Source organism: Elephantulus edwardii, unplaced genomic scaffold, assembly GCF_000299155.1.
Source record: "Elephantulus edwardii isolate Elephantulus edwardi_28Jun2011 unplaced genomic scaffold, EleEdw1.0 scaffold00195, whole genome shotgun sequence".
Lineage (NCBI taxonomy): Eukaryota > Metazoa > Chordata > Mammalia > Macroscelidea > Macroscelididae > Elephantulus > Elephantulus edwardii.
In genome coordinates this window covers 175666-196281 of record NW_006399945.1, presented here as the reverse complement: position 1 = coordinate 196281, position 20616 = coordinate 175666, and the positions used below count along the sequence as shown (strand labels likewise).

Genomic DNA, 20616 nt, shown 5'->3' with positions numbered 1-20616 from the left:
GGTGTTGGATTTTATCAAAGGCTTTTTCTGCATCAATTGATAGGACCATATGGTTCTTGTTCTTTGCCTTGTTGATGTGATGAATTACATTGATTGTCTGCCAGCACATGTGCAAGTTCACACTGAAGGTGAAGAAAAGGAAAACAAGTCTACAAAAGTCAACATCAGACCTTGAGTCTACATCACCCAAAGACCATTTCAGTGATTGGTTTGGTGCATTGAACACTAACGACTAATGAGTTATGGGATGACATCAAGGACATCACCCAGGAAGAAAGCAAAAGATAATTACATTTTAGAAGGTATGAAAATTGATATCAGAAGAGACTCAAACTCGAATGTAGAGAGGCCAAAACAAAAGGGGAAAATGCTGAAATACTAACAGAAGATATCAAAAGGCAGCTCAAGTAGACAAAACAAAATATTCTAGCAAAATGTGCAAAAAAGATGGAGTTAGAGAACCAAAAGGAAAGAACATGATTGGTGTTTATCAAGCTGAAAAAACTGAAGAATAGATTCAAGCCTCAACTTGCAATATAGAACTGGTCTATGGGCAAAATATTGAATGATGTAGGAAGCATCCAGTGATACACAGAATCACTGTACTAGAAAGAACTGGTCAACATTGATCTACTTCTAGAAGGAGCATATGATAGGGAACCAATGGTAATGAAGGAAGGAGTGCAAGCTGCACTGAAGGCATTGGGGAAAAAATATGACTCAATAAATTGAAAGAATACCTTTTGAGGTATTTCAACAGAAGAAACCGTGGACATACTCACTAGCCTATACTAAAAAAAAAAAATTGAAACACAGATACCTGTCCCACCGACTAGAAAATACCCATACTTGTTCTTATTCCAAACAAATGTGATCTAGAACACTAAAAAAAAAAAAAATCTTAAGGGGAGCTCTGGTGGCCTAGTGGTAAGGAGCTGCAACTACAATCCCAGAGGCACCATGGTTCGAATCCACCAGATGCTCTGCCGGGGAAGGAGGGACAATCTCCTCCTGTATCAGTCAGATCTGATTTGACGGTACACTCACACAAAAATAATAAAATAAAATAAAAAAATTTTAAAAAAAATCTTCAAACAACTTAATTTATACCACATGCAAGAAAAATCTTGCTGAAGATTATTTAAAAACATCTGAAACAGTACATCATCAGGGAAGTGCTAGAAATTCAAGCTGAATTCAGAAGAGGCTCTGGCACAAAGAACATCATTGCTTAGGTCAGATTGATCTTCGCTGAAATCAGTGAATATCAGAAGACTATCTGTGTTTTATTGACAAAGTAAGGCATTTGACTGTATAGATCATAACAAATTATAGCTACCATTGAGAAGAATGAGAATTCCAGAATACTTAATTGTGCTTATGCAAAACCTGTACACAGACCAAGAAGCAGTTGTCTGAACAGAACAGGGGACACTCTTCTGGATAGGACTGTGCCAGAATTGTATCCATCTTCCAATCTGTATGCTGAGTAAATCATTCAAGAAACTTGTCTACATGAAGAAGAATGTAGCATCAGGATTAGAGGAAGACTCATCAAGAGCCAGCTTTATGCAGTTGACATAACCTTGCGTACTGTAAGTAAAGAGGACTCAAACTACTTGTTGTAGATCAAAGACTACAGCCTTCAATTTAGATTACACCTCAATATCAAGAAAACAAAACCCCTCACCTTTGGACCAACAGTCAACTTTATGATAAATGGAGAAAAGACTGAAGTTATCAGTGATTTTATTTTATTTGGACCCACAATCAACACCCTTGATAACAGCGTCAAGAAATCAAAATATGTGTTGCAGAGGGAAAATTTTCTGTTAAGGACCTCTCAAAAAACCAATACGAAATGGTGTCAGTTTAAAGGCTAAGGTGTGCCTCATCCAAGCCATGGTATTTTCAGTTGGAAAAGGTCTTATGCTGGGAAAGGGGCAGGGGTTAAAGGAAAAGAGGAAAATAGACTGACACAGTGACTGTAACAATGGACTTGAATGCTTGTATGGACTTGACTGATGATGGCAAAGATCATGAGATGGAGCAGGATAAAGGCTCAGATCTGTTGACAAGTTCTCTCTGAGCTAAAGTCAACTCAACAGCATATAACACAACAGAATAGTAATTTAAAGGGGTAATTAAAAAAGTGTAAGACTAACAGCCTTTATCAGGAGAATCCAGTCCCTGGAACAGCACAGCACAGAGTTGGTCAAGGGTCACTGAACAAGAAGACCATTAAAAAAGATGGATTATCACAGTGGCTGAAACAATTGGTTCAAATATAGCAATAATTGTGAGGATTGTGTAAGACCAGACAAGGTTTCATTCACTGGAGAGAATCTCTGTGACTTGTAAGTGCCTCAACAGCACCTAACAACTACCGCCACCATCAAGACTGACAAAAAATGATAACCAATACAACAATGATAACTCAGTTCTGACTCACCGAGAATCACATGGCAAAGTCCAGCTACCTGTGCAGTTTCCTCAGCTATAATCTTGCAGGAGCAGACGATCAGATCTTTCTGATCTGGGCTCTAACAACCAGTGGCAGCAGCCAAGTCCTTAACCACTGCACCACCAGAACCCTTTACAGCAGGCCTATCTTCCTAATATATCAAAACAGGGTTCCTGAGGAATAAAGTTAGAATGCCAGGAGATAAGATGTGATTTATCTTCTCTTTACCATGGAAATGTGAAATTTTATTAACTTCCTAAAACTGAATATATAGCCTAAAAGGCTGTGCTCTTTTATTCATTTACTTTGCTTGTGATTATGACAAATATTTAGATAAATGACGTTAAATCAATAACAACGGCATGCTGATAAATTACCAAAAACACAAGTCTCACCTTGAACCAAACTCTAAGTGGATTTTTTAATGCCAACTACCTCTTCCTATCTTTAAATAACTATTTCAAATAGAACTCTCTATTAAAATTACCTGGCACTGAAAGAGATCAGGGAAATAATTGTTTAAAAGGAATCTATGATTAGGTATTATTTTCATGACAACAGTCCAGGACAAGAGCCACATAGCAAAATGGACCTGGGTCAGAGGGAGAAGGAGGAGGGAAGGAATTGTGCAACAATGAAAGATTTTTTTTTTAAGAGAAAAGTGTACTGGGGTTGGGGTAGGGAGGAAAATGTATAACAATGAATGAATGGAAATCCAAATTCTCAGTAAACTTTTATTAAAATATCAATAAATATTTTTTTTTAATTATCCAGCAACCACCTATGGAAGGCTGTATGGTGCTTTCTCAAAATGTTGCAAATAGAGATACCATTTGACCCAGCAATTCCACTACTGAGAATATACCCTAAAGAAACCATAACTGTTAACTAAACAGATACATGTACACCTATGTTTATTTTGGCTTTGTTCACAATAGCAAAGAATTAGAAACAACCCAAGTGCCCAACAACAAACAAATGCGTAGAGAACTCTGGTATATTCGCACAATGGAATACTATGCTGCATTGAAAAACAAGGAATTCATGAAATATTTCACAAAATGGGTGACCCTGGAGGACATTATGCTGAGTGAAATATCTCAGTCACAAAAAAACAAATACGGCATAATGCCACTGTTACAAAAGAGGACTGACAGGGGTTGAGGGGAGACTGAGAAAGAGGGGCTAAATAATGTATACTGCACTGAAACAGATGAGGGAGAGAACTGATTAGATATTATTGTTATGACAGGAGTCCAGAACGAAGGTAGTATAGTGGGTAGACTTGGGGGGAGGGATTGAATAACAATGAAAGAAGTTTTTCTTTTACTTTTCAAAGATAAGAGCAAATTGGGTGGAGGGAGATGTTGGGCAAAGAGAAAGTGCAACAATGAATGAAGGAAATCCAGTCTCTATAAATTTTCATTAAAATAAAATAAAAATATCCAGCTTTGAGAATATCTGCATTTTCAATTTCTTATTCCCTGCTCTTAAATACACAAAAAACACCACCACCACAGCCAAAACCCACCCTAACCAGCTACCAGTCTTTTAATCAGGTGATAGCAATCTTCTTCCTAGAAAGCAATCTTCTACCTAGAAAGCAAGTGGCTCATCTCCTCAGTATTCATCTTAAGGCAGAAAAAGTCTGCATCAGACAAGAAGAGACAGCCACAGCTAACACAGCATCAGGCCAAGTGCCCCGTCCATCCTTTATCACTGTTATCACTCTTTCTCCAATTGTCTCAGAACAGGACAGAAATGAAGGAAGCTTCGACCTGGTCCCAAGAGGGGACTCCTCTGGGAATGGGCCATTACCAAAGCCTGAATCACCTAAGAACAACTGTTTTCAGGGGAAACCAGACATCTCTGCTAAAATGATCTGTCTGAAAAATTGGCACCTCAGGAGAAGGTATCACAAATAATTTTCGTCTTTATGAGATGCCTGCAGACAGGTTCAGGAGCTTACTTTTTATGAACATATTTGTGTGTGAGATGACACTATATGGAAGAGAGAAATCTTAAACATAATTCAACCCAAGACACTCTTAGGACAAATGCCCTGTGAGGGAACTTGAATTTGGATTTAAAGCACATTTTGTTGCACATATTAGAGCTCTGGTGGCTTAGCAGTAAGGAATTTTGCCCCCAAACCAAAGAGGTTCCAACCTGCCAGCTGCTCTGTGGGAAAAAGATGGGCACTCTCTTCTTGTGCAATTAAATGCCTCTGAAAACTCCCTAGGGCAGCAATGGTCTATTCTGACTCAATGGTACACAACAACAACTGTTTAGTTCAGGGAAGTCTGGTGGCCTAGTGGATTGGAAGCTGGGCTGATAACTCAAAGGCATGTGGTTTAAATCCACCAGCTGTTCTGAAGAAGAAAGACAGGTCATTTCCTCCCAGGTGACTCTGAAAACTTGCTGGAGGGTCAGCTAGGAGTTGGTTCCAACTGAACGGCACCTAACAACATTGTTTGGTTCTGAGACTAGTGAATAGTTCTTATTTAAGAGTTCAGGTATAAAGATGATTTCAGAGAAATAGTTTTGGTAGGCAATAGAGGCTCCAAAGCTGCAGAAAATCTCAAGTCCCTGACAAATTTCAATTCTGGTCTGTATTTTATCCCTTCTACTCAGAGGTCTTCTATACTATCTTTGATGAAAACATTCAGTAATGATAGCTCGGCACTATGCAGTTCTGCTCGCACAGCAGTAGAGGCAGCTGTTGATGAAGGCAATTAACTATACACTACATCCTCCTGTTCTGGTGGTAAGGAATTGCACCAATCCAAAGGCAGGTGGTTCAAATCCACCAACTGCTGAAAGAGAGAAGGATGGGCAATCTAGTCCTGTGCAAACAGCCTCTGAGAATCTGCCGGAGGGCCAGCTATGAGTTTGTTCCAACTCGAAGGCACATAACAATATTTCTAACAGAATCTAGGAATGCTAGTATTATATGAGGCTTTTTTTAAAAGAATTTATTTTATACTGGTTTACTTACAGAGTCTGTATATATTGTTTTTTACACCAGATCTTTCCCATTTCCTTTACCCACTACCCTCTACCCATTAAATTCTGTGACTCCATGATTACCCCCTGCCAATCCTCACCCCACTGCTCCTACCCTCCACCTTGGATCCTCATAAAGCCCACCCTTTTGACCACCAAAGAAGTCCTGTTTGTACCTCACCCAAATAATCATAAATGGCTCTCCTTCTGTGAAATGAAAAACATAACATGTGATGGAAGTCCCAACTATGTGCTAAGCTGATGGGAAGTACTGTTCTTCCCACCCAGCCTGAGACGTCCTATTTGTGGTGCTAAATTAATCCCTAATGATCAGTCACCTCAGGGATGTCTGCAGGCTGCTTTTCTAACTAAATTATAAAATATGCACCTCACTGAGAAGCCTTTGAAAAAGCTGCTACGTGAAAATTGTTTGAAAGAGTCTTTGAGGTAGCAAATAAAAGGCTGCTTTTCTTCCTCCTGCCTTCTTGGCAGTGAGCAGAGCTTCTTCCACCATCAGAAGTTCACTGAGGGGATCTGCACTCACCATGGAACCAGGGAGCAATGGTGTCTGAGGTTTTCTGGTAGCCGGCTCGCAGGGGCAGCTGTTCCTCTTTAAACCACTGTATGATGTCCTTGTGGAGAGAGCTGGAGGCTGTCCTTGTCACTCCCCCATTTCTGTTACTGGTAAAACAGTTTTGAAGTCAGATTTAAAAAGAATGCCTTAAAAAAATCTTCTTTTTCTATTTCTCTATTTCAAGATGTGATCACAATGACTGAACTAATAGGAAGTTAGTCTCAAACACAACACTATTATACAACTCCTTAATGGCATAAGATAGAAAGGACTTCAAATCTGTTACTCGTCCTTCAAGCGCTCTAAAGCTAGCCATCGGTTGGAGCCTCTGCTGTGTTACTGGATGGATTTTAATTCCTTTTTAATATGAATTAGAATCTTCATTAACTCCAAATTAAAATTGGAACAAAGAAGCATTAAAAGTGAAATGTACCCCAGGAATATCCTAGCACTATTTACCCAGAGAGCAAAGACTTGTAAACAAAAGAAATCAAATGTTAATTTCTTTCCTAATATTTTCATTATTCCCTTTTCTGTTCCCACTCATCTCCCTTCTTGTTTACTTATCTTTCATATCACATTTTGAAGCCGTTAGGCGCGACTGAATAGCAAGTCTCAGAAACATGAAGCATCAGAAAGAAGAGTATTTAAACAATGGTAAGAAAGCGATATAGTCAGCAGAATAGTTTTAAAAGGAAGTTAGGAGTAGCACGTGAATTCTGCACTGCGAGTCCATTTCCATTATAGAAAGTGACACTAAAATGCAAACAAGCACATTTCCAACTCCCATTCAACAGTCACCTAATTTTAAGCAGAATTGAATTTAAAAGCAACAATGATAGAGTTCAGATGATCTGCTGTAATTTCTTACGATGTCAAAGCGACTTTATAGTTCTTTAAATTTTTTGAGTATATACTTCTATCATACCATGACTCCTCAAACTCATTACCAAGAAGCCAGAACTGACTTGGAGCTAACACTCGAATGGGCTTGCAGAGGCTGTAAACAGTGCAAGAGGAGACTGCCCATCTCTCTCCCTTGGAGCTGCTGGTGGATTTGAATAGTCAGAATTGCTGTCTTTGGGTTAGCAAAGCAACTTCTATGGACTACACCATCCAAGCTCCCTTACACCATGGTTGTTGGTATCTACTGTCAAATCAGAACCAACCCACAGCTGACCCTCCAGCCCTATTCCAGAGGCAGTTAACTAACCACTGAGAAGAGACTGCCCGATCTTCTCCCACTTACCATGATTACTTATTACATGCATCTCGCTCTTTCTCCCTACACACATACACACTTGTATATACACATGTTACTCATTGCCCTTAAGTTGATTTGCAGCAGAACAGGGGAGAACTGTATCACTGGGTAGTCACGGTTGTAAGTCTGCACTGAAGCTCACTGTCACGTCTTTCTCCCATGGATTAGGTGGTGGGTCTCAACCATTAACCTTTTAGCTGGCAGCTGAGCCACCAGATCCCTGGTGTATATGTATCTGTCCTTATATATTGTACTTGGTATGAGACATACTTGACCAGACAGCATTTAACAACGTGTCTGTATGTGTGTGTGTAACCCTTGTTATTTGCATATTATTTTGGAAGAAATATTCTGACACTTACATGAGAAATAAATAATGCATATGTGTGTAATTATACAGCATGTTCTTAAACTAGACTCCAAATTAGGACCTCCTAATTTTGTTGTGGGATTGGTTTCCTTTGGGAGTTCATTGGAGGTTGACTATAACTCCAAAGATGTAAAGGAGACAGTCTTTGGATATCATCACTAGAAGCACTTCATGCTGATTCTTAAGTTAGAGAATTTGAGTTGACAATATAATAAATGTCCCCTTCCATGGCTGCCTTCATTGCTGTCAATCAAGAAATACACTATGCGATTACAAGTGCTTTGAGAAAAGGGACAGAGTGTGATTTGTATTCCTTTGCTACCTGAGGGAGCTTGGAGAAGAGGATTGGTTACCTCCCCACAGCCTTGCTCAGGTTCTGCAGCCAGTAGGCAGACAGGTGTCTGTTAAAACAAAAAAGACACTTTCTGAACTGTCACTTTGTAGTGCATGGTCATTGAGTGTTGGTCTCCAAGTCTCACAATGGAAATTGAGTGGCATCCACTTCCTAAACAACATGCCTCTGGAAACTCTATGAACTTTGATAAATGTTGATAGTTATAGAAAGGCTTCAGACTTTTTGTTTATAGGGTGGCTATGAGTCGTGCTCAATTTGATGGCAATCAACAACAACAACAACAAAAGTAATTAGAGGAAAATATTTCATATTTCCTCTGAGATCATAATCCCTGTCACAAAAAAAACCATCTTGAAGATAACTACAGATTCCAAAGCAAAAGATATTTGTTTTTCATTTTTCCAATATCTTAACAAAGAAGTATATTTGAAGTTCTCATTCTACAAGGCAAGGATTTAGATAGACAGTTATGTTCAGTTCAATCAATATTTTATTTTAAATGTTTCATTTTTAAATAAATCTCTATATTTTTTACATTATAACATGAAAAACAATATAGTTGTATTAAATAATTTTACAAATAGTAAAAACATCAGAGAGAGTGTTTCTCTGCTGTGCTATTATTGCTTTTCTACAGGTATTTACCAATAATTTACCAAAAACAAAGTGTCTATACTAATTTCCCCAAGGCATACGCAGCAAAGATATTGCTGTTACTGGATAAAAGTATGTATTTTTTTTTAAAAAAAAAGCATTTCCAAATTCCTAATTATCACCTCAGTAAGTGTCCCAGAATGAGCACTTCCATAAAAACTTTCGTCTGAATGGAAGTGTAGTTTGTACTCATTGAATAAGAGTCAGCAAGCTCTTTGGTTCCTTTGTACGTTCTTTTGGAGCTCTAGTGGCCTAATGAATAGGGAGTTACGTTGCCAACTACATACAGAGTTTCTCTGGTGGTATGGCTCCACCATCAACTCCTCCAGAGGTAGACAGGCAATCTTCCCCTGGGCTATTTATAGTCTTAGAAACCCAACAGAGGGTCCATTCTGACTTGATGGCAGTGAGGAGACCAGTTGCTTCCTTTTCTTCTCCATCAGGCTGGGTGCAGGTGGAGAGGAAAAAGGCACTGGACATGATCAATAATCAGCAAAATAACCCTTAGGAGAGAAAGAACACTGAGAGGACGCAGTCTCCAAGTCCACTGTCATTGTGCAAACTACACAACTCAATATTCATTTTCATTCAATTACTGAGTACACCAATTCTAAAAACTGTAGACATTTTGCAGATAAGAAGGAATTACTTCCTAATCATGTATCTCGAGCAGGCAGGTTAGAGGTGAGGCTGAATTTAATTATACAGACTGCCAGTTGGTCCTGCTTTCCCCATGGCTGGTCATGCAATTTGTCTTTAATCAGCGCATTTAAATGCTTATACTGAAAGCCATCTGTGTGGCTTCTTACCTGGGAGGCTTCATAGGGTATCCCGGCGGGTTTAAGAACAGAGGTTTGGGAGGAAGGGGGGGCCTTTTTGGTTTCTGTGAAACACTTGAGAAACTCTGCAGCCCTTCGCCGCTTCTTCCTTTTTGGGATAACCTCTTATAGTCTTCCCGAGCTTGTTTAGCCAGAGACCGTCTCTTCTCATCAGCTGCTTTGGATTTGCGCACTAGAAAAACCACAGGAGAAGACACTTTGTCAGTCCACAGGGCTGGATGGAAGGCTCAGCACTGCACGGTGCTGAACACAGTGGACTCTCAGGGGGCCAGTCATCTGTTTGTGGTCATGACCAGTCACAGCCTATGCCTAATAACTATTCAGACAGTTATAGTTAGGCCATCGCACCTGCCCCAACTTCACTAGAGTCTCTCTGTTTCTATGGGAGTCTGGGGCTTTATAAAAGGGAGGGAGAAGGAAGAGTAAAAGGAAGGTTTGGAATGGAGTGGAGAACTATGTATGCAAGACTTTTTCTTTTTCTTTTTTTTTTTTTTGCCACTGGCAAGTGTAAATAATGTGTTTATCCAAGAGTGAAAACTCAAAGGCATTTTAAAGGAAATATTATCACATCCCTGACACACTGGTGTGCAGATACTTGTGCACCAGCTAGCAAAGCACCACGCAGAAAGCTCAGGGTTGTGAGAGAGCAACAAGCATGTGGCTTGCTATAGATAATGTTGGAATCCCCCCAGGAAAAAACGAAACAGCTTTTACTTTTTTTAGAGGAAAGGAGTCAAAGGTTATATAACTTAATGCCATTAAATCTATTCCAATTCACAGTGACCCTGTAGCAGGGTAGGACAGCTTCACAGAGTTTCCAAGACTGTAAAGTGGAGGCACATGTGAATCGGTCTACCAGACAAAAACCCAAGTGACTCTGAACCACAGATACCTGTGGAATATTGTGGCACATAACAAAACCTTGAAGGGTGCCCTCTGATCAGGGCTCTAAAGGGGTCCACTCCCGTTCAAGGCCCTGCGGACAATGTGCCTTTCCACCACCGATACACGGAATCAGAATCTACTGCTTAACCAGATTCCTTGGGGATTTAAACGAACCATGTGTAGAATTTGTTAAATTGTGGAAAGGCTAATTCTCCATGCGGGGCGTGGGGGATCTGCCAAAGCCCCACTTTAATATTACTTTGTAAAAAGAGGTGCTTTTGTTTTAGCAAGATGGTTTTGCAGGGTTTGTGTACAGTATGTCAAGGATAATTTTTACTGAGTGTATTGACTAAAAATATTGTTAGTCAAACTCTATTGTGTTTGACTTTAAAAAATATCCTAATCTATTAGAATTTCTTTGTCTAGAAGGAGAATAAGAAAACTACTGATTTGGTATCATAAATACTTTCATTTCACAATTGTCATTTTCCTAGTCATGGCTGTAGTGGGATCACAGACTCTCAATATCCTGCAAATGTCGCTCCTGCAGCTCTCCTGCCCCACGGTGTCCCAAAGGATGAACTGGCAGTTCAGGTCTCAGTGTTATGCACCACACATAAATCCTAACCCTCCCTCACACTCCAGTTCTCTAGGACTTTGCCCGCGCTCTGCTCTGCCTTCATTTGCATTCACCGTTCTTCCCCTACGCCGGCTATTTCTGGCAGTGCTAACTCACCAGCGAGTCAGGGTCTGGGGTCACAGGAATGGGATGAATGCTAACACACCCAGCCTATTATTACTGCGGATCTTTAATCCAAGGTTGAAATGTGTTCATTGTTGAAAATTTAAAGAATACAGATTAATAAATAAAACGGGGGAAAAAAGTTGCTATTAGATGCTATTAGTGTGATTATACTTCTAACTACCCTATGAACAACAGATCTGAGCCCTGCCCTGGCCTGTGCCATCCTCCTTAGGTCTGTGACACTTGAGCCCATTGCTAAGTCACTGTGTTAATCCATCTTGTTGAGGGCCCTCCTCCCTTTTCTGGACCTTTTACCTTTCCCAGCATTATATATTTCCCTAGGACTAACTCCTCCTGCTAACAGGCCCAAAGTATGTGAGATGAAGTTTCACCATCCTTGACTCTACAGAACACCTTGGTTGCACTTCTTCCAAGATATATTTGTTCTTTCGGTGGTCCGTAGGACATTCAACACCCTTCCCCAAAACCACAACCCAAAGGCACCACTTCTGTCTTCCTAATTCATTGTCCAAATTTCAGATTCATATGAAGCAAACGAAAATATTCTGGCTTGGAGCAGATGCACTTTAGTCTTTAAACTGGTATTTCTGGTTTTTTGCACTTTAAAGAAGTCATTGACATATTTGTCCAATGTAGTATGTGCTTGGTTTTTTTGTCTACTGCTACCAAGATTATTGGCTGTGGATCCAAGTAAAATGATATCATCCCTAACAACTTCAATCTTTTTGCCCATCTACCTTGATGTTACCTATTGGTCCAGCTGTGAGGATTTCCAATTCCTACTCTAACATTAACATGTTGCTATAAAAAGCCGGACAATGAATGACTAGGGATGATAAAGAGAATTGATGCCTTTGAGCTGTGGTGCTGGAGAAGAGTATTTGAATTTACCATGGACTGCTAAGAGAACAAGTTCATCCTGGAGAGGGTTAAAACAGGCTGCTCCTTGAAGGCAAGAATTCTGAGGCTTCATCTAACATACTTTGGGCATGTTGCAAGGTGGGACCAGTCCTTGGAGAAAGTCATCATGTCATAGGGAAGATTGTCAAGACAGTGCAGGATCAGCAGAGCTTCACCTTGGTGTGTGCAGGGGAGCTGTGAGCTGGGGCCCATTAGAACAGCATCTAGCAACAATAGTGGTCATTGAATGAAGTGAAGGAATCATCTCTGAGAGAAAAAGGCCCCGTGTGTACTCACAAGATGCCTGCCACTCCGAGTCTTCCTTCCAGCTCTTGTAAATCTGCTTGGTCCTCTCTTCATCCAGTTGTTTTATTTCTTCTTCTTTTTTTTTCATGGATTCTTTCTTCTGTTTACCAAACCAGAAACAAACACTGGTGAGTGAAGCAGGCAGCTATCCAAGGGAGCAAGGCATGCAGGGTTACTTTTTAACCTCTCTCTGGCCATTAGCGCGGACACTTGTGCTGGGAGAAAAGCATGGGCTTTGAGACCAGCAGCACCTGAAACTGGCTTCAGCCCTACCTCAGTCGGAGGGAGGTTACTAAGCCTCAGGATGCCTCCCACATATTGACTCAGAAAATCAAGCAAGATTCTGCAGGATTATAGTAGGTCTACGTGCCTTGTCCAGTGTTTATGTGACACACTGTTTGACCCATAGCAATGTCAATTATATCTCCACATGCCCTTAAACAAAGTGTCTGAAAATGCACTACATACATTTCAGGTGGCTCATAAATGACTTGTTTTTCTTAATAAAACAGAAACTAGAAAGAACCTCTTTGTGAAGGAAAAAATATAAAACAAGAAATATGAGTCTTCCATAAAAATGGAAGTAATTTGTAACTAAAGAGAAAAAAAAAACAACCCGAATCACTTAGCCTTAAAAAATACTTTGTTTATTAAGACACTGTCTTTTACATGCTCCAAAGAAAACTGAATTTACAACTCAGCAAACCAAATGAAAATCTTGGTTGGCCAACTAATTGGGTTAAAGACTGACTATGCTTTGTTCTGTCAGGAATTTGCTTGTTTGCTGACAGGATTTGTTTGTTTGGTTTTTTGTTGTGTTTTCCTATCAAAAGATTAAAAACTCCCTTGTTGTCAAATTATTTCAGTGCAACTAAGACAGGTTGATACTGTGAAACTTTCCTTGCATCACCGTGGAAGGCCAGACACTTCCATTAATATAGTCGCCTGTGATGCTCCATAAACTGTCATCAACTTCAGATAGAACGAAGCTTTTAGAGCAATTGCCATTGGGCTCTTTGCTCACATAATCTTCCTTCCTAGAACTAAGGCTTTTTGTTTGTCAATATTACAAAACCCACGGCATATAGCTTCTGGTGTTTAAATGGCTGTTAAGGTTTGTCATCTCACTAAAGCTGTTTACAAGCCTAAAATACACAAACGTGCTGCTGGTAGTTACTGTATTTAAACAGAAAAAAAAAGCCAAATACCCTTGAAAGGGGAGTTTTGTTCATCTTCCAAATGCATGCATAAATATTTATTTTTATAGGATTATAAAAAATATAATTATGACAAAGAGAATGTGGGTATTATTGCTCAGGATAAGCAAAACACTTTCACAAGTTAAGTCTGCTTAAGGAAAAATAGTACGTAAATAAAAATACTACAGGTGGTCCTTAGTTGAGAAGATGACATTCAAGTGTCTGAAAAAGGCTATATTTAGTAAATCATATTCTTTTCTTATCTGCAGTGTAATTATGTGCAGGCACCGTGGGAAGGGAGACACAATTAATGAGTTTCACAGAGGAGTAGCAGAGGTGACCTAGCCTGACATATTTGTTCAAAACACAGGAAATTTTAGAATTTGCCCTGAGTTTCTCTGCTTAAGAATTCCTCTAGAAAATTTACTTTTAGAAAATCTTTAAATGCTCATTCTTTCTTCTCTCTCTTTAGAAAACCGTACTAATTCTCTTTAGGAGAGCTTGGCTAGCAGCATGGAGAACAAGGGCTGGGGCTGCAGCCAGCCTGGCCCGTGATGAGGAAGGCTGTGTGGCAGGAGAGCAGAAGCAGAGACGGTGGGGTGAAGAGTTCAGAGCCCGGAGCCTAAGAAGGTCTGTGCGAGCTATGAGGATGAGAAACTGAGGGCAAATCTATGTCTTACAGAAAGGCTCTTCTGACCTCCTTGATGGAAGAACTTTACAGAATTTTTAGTGTATATACTTACTGTTCTTGTCTGGGCTTTCCAGTTGGCTCTCAACTCACAGCAACCCCCTAAATAATGGGCTAACGTGGTCCTCTAGATTTTCAGTGGCTGATTTTCAGAAGCACATCATCAGATCTTTGTAAGTCCATCTTAGTCTAAAAGCTTCACTGAAACCTCAGCATCATAGCAACAAGCAAGCCTCTGCTGACTGCACATGAAGGGCACTGACTGAGGACTGAACCCAGATCTCCTACATGGAAGGCGGTAATTCTACCACTGAACCACCACTGCCCTCCACTGCCTCATGAGACATGCGCGATTTCCCCTCTGAGTCGGAAGGCACCATGGGATGACGTTCATTTCACAGAGAAGCTTACTAAGTGATTTTCTCACGAACTTCCTCAAACACAGGTATGATTTAAGTTGGAGAAAAGGGGATAGGATGGTAGAGAGCCCTGAGTATGGTCATGAAATGATGTGAAATTGTCATACTCTGATTTGGTAACCATCTAACATGTTTGAGAACCACTGAGCTAGTGCACCTCTCATATTTCAAAGACAAAAACCCGTCAGACCCAGGCTAACACTGAGGTGCCTCAGAGTTCACACATCTCATTTCCATCCTTATTCTAGAGAGGATCTCACTCAGATTCACTGCTTTAAATAGCCTCTGTATTCCCGATCCTTCATACTGGCCTACGTTATTCCCACAGGCCTCTCTCTTTCCATTCCTTAGAATCCCGCTGACAGCTCCACTGTGCTCTGATCAAGTCAAGTACACTCCTGCCTCGGTGCCTTTGTCCTTACTGTTCCTTCTGCCTAAACACAGTTTCCCCCAGAACTCCACATGGTCTCTGACTCCATTTAGCTTTCCACATCTCAGTTTCACTATCACCTTCTCAGATTTTCTGTGACCAACTATATATCAACTCCCACCTTTAACCCAGCACTCCTCAGCAACCTTATCATGCACTTTATTTCCCTCCACCTGACTTCATGTGTGTTTTTACTATCAATCAATCCCTTTCATCCGGAACAAAGGTATTCTGATGGCAGGGATTTTATCCAAATTGTTTGCAAATATTCTCTCCAGAGATGGCCTATTGGTAAGAAACTGCTTTGCCAACTCAAGGGAAGGAGGTTCAAATCCACCAACTGCTCCGTGAGACAAAGATAGGAAATCTCCTCCCATGCAATTTTACCACCTCCTAGAGATGGAGTCCCACCGCTATGAGTCGGTTCTGACTCAAAAGCATGGAACAACAACGTCTGCAGTAGTTCCTTGCACACAGGTGCCTAATACATATAGATACTCAATAAATGCAGATTGAGTGAATAAACGATCCTTTGTATTTCTCGGTTGTTACCACATTAAAGAAATTTCCCTTAGATCTTCTATACCATATACATATCCTCTAGTATTTGTAACTGCAATCCAGAAGAGTGATATGTCTATGGTAACAATCCAAAACTTTATCATGATTTCTTAAGCTCTCAAAATGCAGGCTCTCCAAGTCCACGCGTGTCGCTAGAGAGGAGTCAGGAACCCACCTGCCATGTTGTGTCCCCAGGAGCGCAGGCTTCTGGGTAGGTTGTTTGACAGCTTATCCCCAGGCCTCTGGTGCTAGAACGCTCCTCTCTGTATTATAACACCTTCCCTTGCCTCTTCTGAGACTTCCTAAGGGGCAAGTCCTCCCACAGTCCCAAGTCTTCATCTTTGTATCATTTTTCTCTCACTGCCGCTGAGTTGGAATCCACTCACAGGTGACCCTCCAGCCAGTTTTCTGAGGTTGTAAATTGCAAGCAGGAGATTGCTTGTCTTTCTCCCAAGGAATTGCTGGTGGATTCAATCCGCTAGAGAGGCGTGGCCTTTGGGTGAGCAGTGCGAATCCCTGTGGACTAGGCCACCAGAGGGATGACAGAATAAGGAAAATTAAAGAAGGTGCCTTTTCATCATGGTGCCAACAACTAATTTTGAGATATGCCATGGACTTCCAGGAGAATAAACACAATGATCTTGGAAAAAGTACAGCAAGAAGATCCCTTAGCAGCAAGGATGGTGAGATTTCGTCTCTCTTGCTTTGGACATGTTATCAGGAGGGACCTGTCCCTGGAGAAGGACAGTCAGTATATTTGGTAAAGTCAAAGGTCACCAAAGAGAGAAAGGTCCTGGACAAGATGGAGTGACATGGTGGCAGCAATATACTCAAATGCAGCAATGACCATGCGGATAGGGCAGGACTGGGAAGTGTTCTGGTCTGCTGTATGCAGGCCTACTATGCACCCAACAACACGAAACATGATAAAATCATATTCTAGCCTCAAGGAGGAAGTGGGGCGTGGCCTGTAGGGAGAATCTCACGTCTGGGTCAATGTGGAGCCCTGAAGGAGTGCCTGGCAAGGGGACAGAGCTGGCACAAGAGGGCTTCTGGTGGAAGGATTATTGTTGTTGTTAGGTGCTGTCGAGTCGAGCACGACTCATAGCAACCCTATGAACAAAAGATCTGAACCCTGTTCTGTCCTGCGCCATCCTCACACTTCCTGACACACAAGAGCCCATTGCTGTAGTCTCCAGGTCAGTCCACCTGGTTGAGGGTAGGATCACAGAAATAATGAACGCAGGAAAAACTTAATTGTAATTCACCCCTTTTTGACAGATCTAATACTCTCTGAAATCAGTCTCCCTGCAGCATTTGCAGCAGTCCAGGAGGTCATCATCTCTATTTTACATCTTCAGTGAGAAGCTTAGAAGACATGTCTTAGCATCTGTTCTTTTCGTGATACTGCCCCAACTGCAGATAAATGGGTAAAGATAAATCTCTGTGTTTGCAGCTTGTAAGACAGACTTCTCATTCTGTTGCCTCACTTTATTTCTGCATGGGACTAATTTACCGATTAGTGAAACATTAGTGAAAATGTGATGCATTAATCCCCTTGAAGACTGAGCATTAAGTCTTTTACCTGGTGAAATCCATATGTCTTCATTCGATTGATAGAATCTGCCAACATTTGCTGAATATTTCGTGGAGAACTAGAGGGTGACTAAGAAAGAAAGGAAATACATTTTATTTTTTCAACTGGCATTTAGAGAGGCAACTTCATTTCAGAAGCTAATCTCTTAATGTCTCTCTCGGTTCAGCTTCCCCTGCACACAGCTAAGCATTTTAACCACTGCACAAGGGCAATCTTCCTCCCTAAATAACACCAAAATCAAACCCACTGCTTTGAGTCGATTCCAACTCATGTCCACACTCCATCAAGTTTCTGAGGACATTACATTTTAATGGGAATAGACTGATCAGCTTTCTCTTAGAGCACCTGCTGGATCCGAACCACTAACCTTTTGGGTAGCAGCCTAACATGTAACTCACATAACTACCACAAGGGCTTCTTCCTCCTTCAATAAGTTTAGAAGTTAATTCCTGCCAAGAGCCAGGTTTGGTCGCAATAATTGGGGTTGTGTGTTTTGCTGCCATCTGGTCCCTGGGCCCCTGGGATGACATTACTACTTAATTTACATTCTTTTTTCCTTCTCTTAATCTTTGCTCTGCCTCATCCTCTATTTTAACTCAGAGCAGAGAGATGCCCTAGTCTCTGATATTTAACTCTGCATAATGTCTTGTTTTCCCCCAGGACTGCAGACATGTCTGCAATACCAATTTGGTGCCTGGGAGCCCTGCTCACTTCTTCTGCTTGGACTATACTCTTCCCCTCCTTGGTAACCCTCTGCTCTGGTTACCCAGTTTAGTATCTAGGTTTCTACAGATCTAGATGGATTTCCCCGTGGGAAACTCCTGCCAATGGGTTCCAAGATCCACTGCGTAGATTCTCTGGTGTCATTCCTGCCTGCCAAATGCCAAACCCTCTGGCATTGTCACTGAGCTGGTATATCACATCAGATGCCTCGTAAGACTAGGTCAGTTACACCGCTCGGGACACCCATTTCCTGACCCGAGTACAGAGTATAGAGCTTGAGCCAAGCCCCAAAGCTTCACCATCTTCTCCCTTAGCCCAAATATCCACCCACAAACCAGTTTCCTATTTGCCTGCGACCTGAGGATTTATTCCAAGATTCTAAACACAGCGGAAATTGTCAGCAAACTCTCAGCAAAAGGCCAGTGCTAGTCTGGTGGCCTAGTGGCAAGAAGCTATGCTGTAATTCCAAAGGCATGCAGGTTGAGGCCACCAGCTGCTCTGCAGGAGAAGGATGGGCACTCTCCTCCTGTGGAACAGTTAATAGCACAGTTGCAATAGTTAATAGCAGTGGCTTCTGAAAATCTGCCGGAGGATCAGCTATGGGTCAGTTCTGACTCTACAGTACCCACCACCACCACAACAACAGTATTCACTTTGGTGCACAGAGGGTACTGAAGGGTCATCACAGTGCCATGAAATAAACTACTGTGGTGGAGATGTGTCTGTGTCACTCTGTTCTTCTCCCACTGTAGCTGCAATAGGACGACTCAGCAATATTGCATTTCCTAGCTGCCCTAATAGTTATCCCCAACATAATGCACTTTATGTGGATTTGAACCACGTGACTTTGGGTTGACAGTGCAACTCCTTACCCACCAGGCCACCAGAGCTCCCTGCAATGATGATAGCATGGAAGAAGCATAAACTCTTTCAAATCGGCTACTTTCAGTACAACCCTTAAAACCTTCTCCACATGCTCTTGCATGCCACTTGTCCCTTCCTCTGAGATGGAGTGGTGAGAACAGTGACACTCCTGTTGAAGATAGCAAGGCCATTCAAGCCTGAGTCCTTGAATGACTACCTGGATCTGAGTCCACATGAACCAACACTGACCTTGGACTGTCAGCTAAAAAGGCCAAACCTACTGCTATTGAGTCAATTCCAACTCACATTGCCCTCAGTCGGATTTCTGAGGTTGAAAGGAGGCTGCCTCCTCCGTTTCCCATGGGGTGGCTGGTGGATTGGAAGCAGCTTCTAGGTTAGTGGCCCAGAATGTAATGCACTATGCTATCAGGGCTCTTGGCACTGCTAAAAGAGAGAAACACACTTTATGGTTCCTTGTGCTGAGAGAAACTCCTATTAGCTTGGCCATTCTTTTGGCATCGTCTTCTTTAAAAAGACTAGTTTGCCTTAACTGATACAACTTGGTCACAATTACTGGTGGCAGGTTTGAAGCTGTCCATTGAGATTTCTGCCTAAACAAAGTAGGTGTTATCAATGCTAATTCTACAGCAGCATCTAGTCACTGACTGTTATAATCAGGCACTAAACTAATTACTTAACATGGGTTTCTTTGGTTTTTATTTTTATACTCCTCATAGCAGCTCTGATGGAATGAGAATGAAATGCTCATATTTTAAAAGAAGCAGAATCTCAGAAGAGTAGCCCAATTGCTCAGGATCACACAACTATTTTGTGCCAGAGTTTATACTTTCCCACTCAATTATCATTATAGAGAACTCTGGGGGCCTAGTGGGTAAAGAGTTACACTGCCAACCCAAAGTCACATGGTTCAAATCCACTAAATGCCCTGGGGGAGAAAGCTGGGCACTCTCCTCCTGTGCGATTTACAGCCTTTGGAAACCAGCCGCAGTGTCAGCTATGACTTGGTTCTGACTTGATGACACATCACCACATCCTAACCGTAGTGTTAAGAAAATGATCAGAAGAATTCTTGCTCTTTTCAAAGTAATGAAGAAAGTAACTTCTCAAAGAAATGAATCCTACAGGTTTTTGGCAAGTTCTGCCTCAAATTCATCTTACTATTAAAATGGATAGTTATCTGCTCTCTCTGTAGAACAGTTCCTCCACTTATGGCCAGGTTTAGAAAAGTACCAGAAGGGTTATGCAACTAAAGTCAAAGATTACGCTTAAAGACTTGAGCATGTAGTGCTTGAATGCATTTCCACAACACGGAATGTGAGTTTTTAAAGGTCTTTTAAAACCACGCCCTTTCTTCTCTTCCTTGCTAGCACAAGATTTCTATGGCATGTCATTTTGCAAAAAAGGATTGTTTATTCTGAGTCAAAAATTAGGAAGCAGGTAGCCATTCTCCTTTAATATCACCCTCAGATACTGTAGATAGCGCTCTGTCAAGGCAACCTGCATTCCCAGCCTTGCCATTTATTTGTTTCCGAAGTACTCGGAGCTACAAAACTAGCAGAGCTTGGCACCAAGGGTATGCCAGCAGCAGCTTCACTAGGTTCAGCCATCAAGCTCCAGAACAAACCTAGTTGTTTCTTGCATTAGCATTAGGCTACTAGATATCTGACACTGTTCTTCTTTTTTTTAATTATTAAATTTTATTAGTTTTAATGAACATTTACAGAGATTTTG

The 20616-nt window shown here is 41.2% G+C and overlaps 1 protein-coding gene across 1 annotated transcript in view; it reads right to left on the bottom strand.

Moving 5' to 3' along the window:
- Window positions 1–20616, bottom strand: part of SH2D4A (SH2 domain containing 4A) — a 92404-nt gene that overhangs the window by 19118 nt on the left and 52670 nt on the right. Inside the window, exons 4-7 of the mRNA XM_006896972.1 lie at window positions 17266–17346; window positions 12375–12483; window positions 9497–9698; window positions 6015–6145 (exon numbers count right to left, since the gene is read on the bottom strand). Of these exons, the coding sequence (XP_006897034.1) occupies window positions 6015–6145; window positions 9497–9698; window positions 12375–12483; window positions 17266–17346 (523 nt within the window). The remainder of the gene's footprint in view (window positions 1–6014; window positions 6146–9496; window positions 9699–12374; window positions 12484–17265; window positions 17347–20616) is intronic.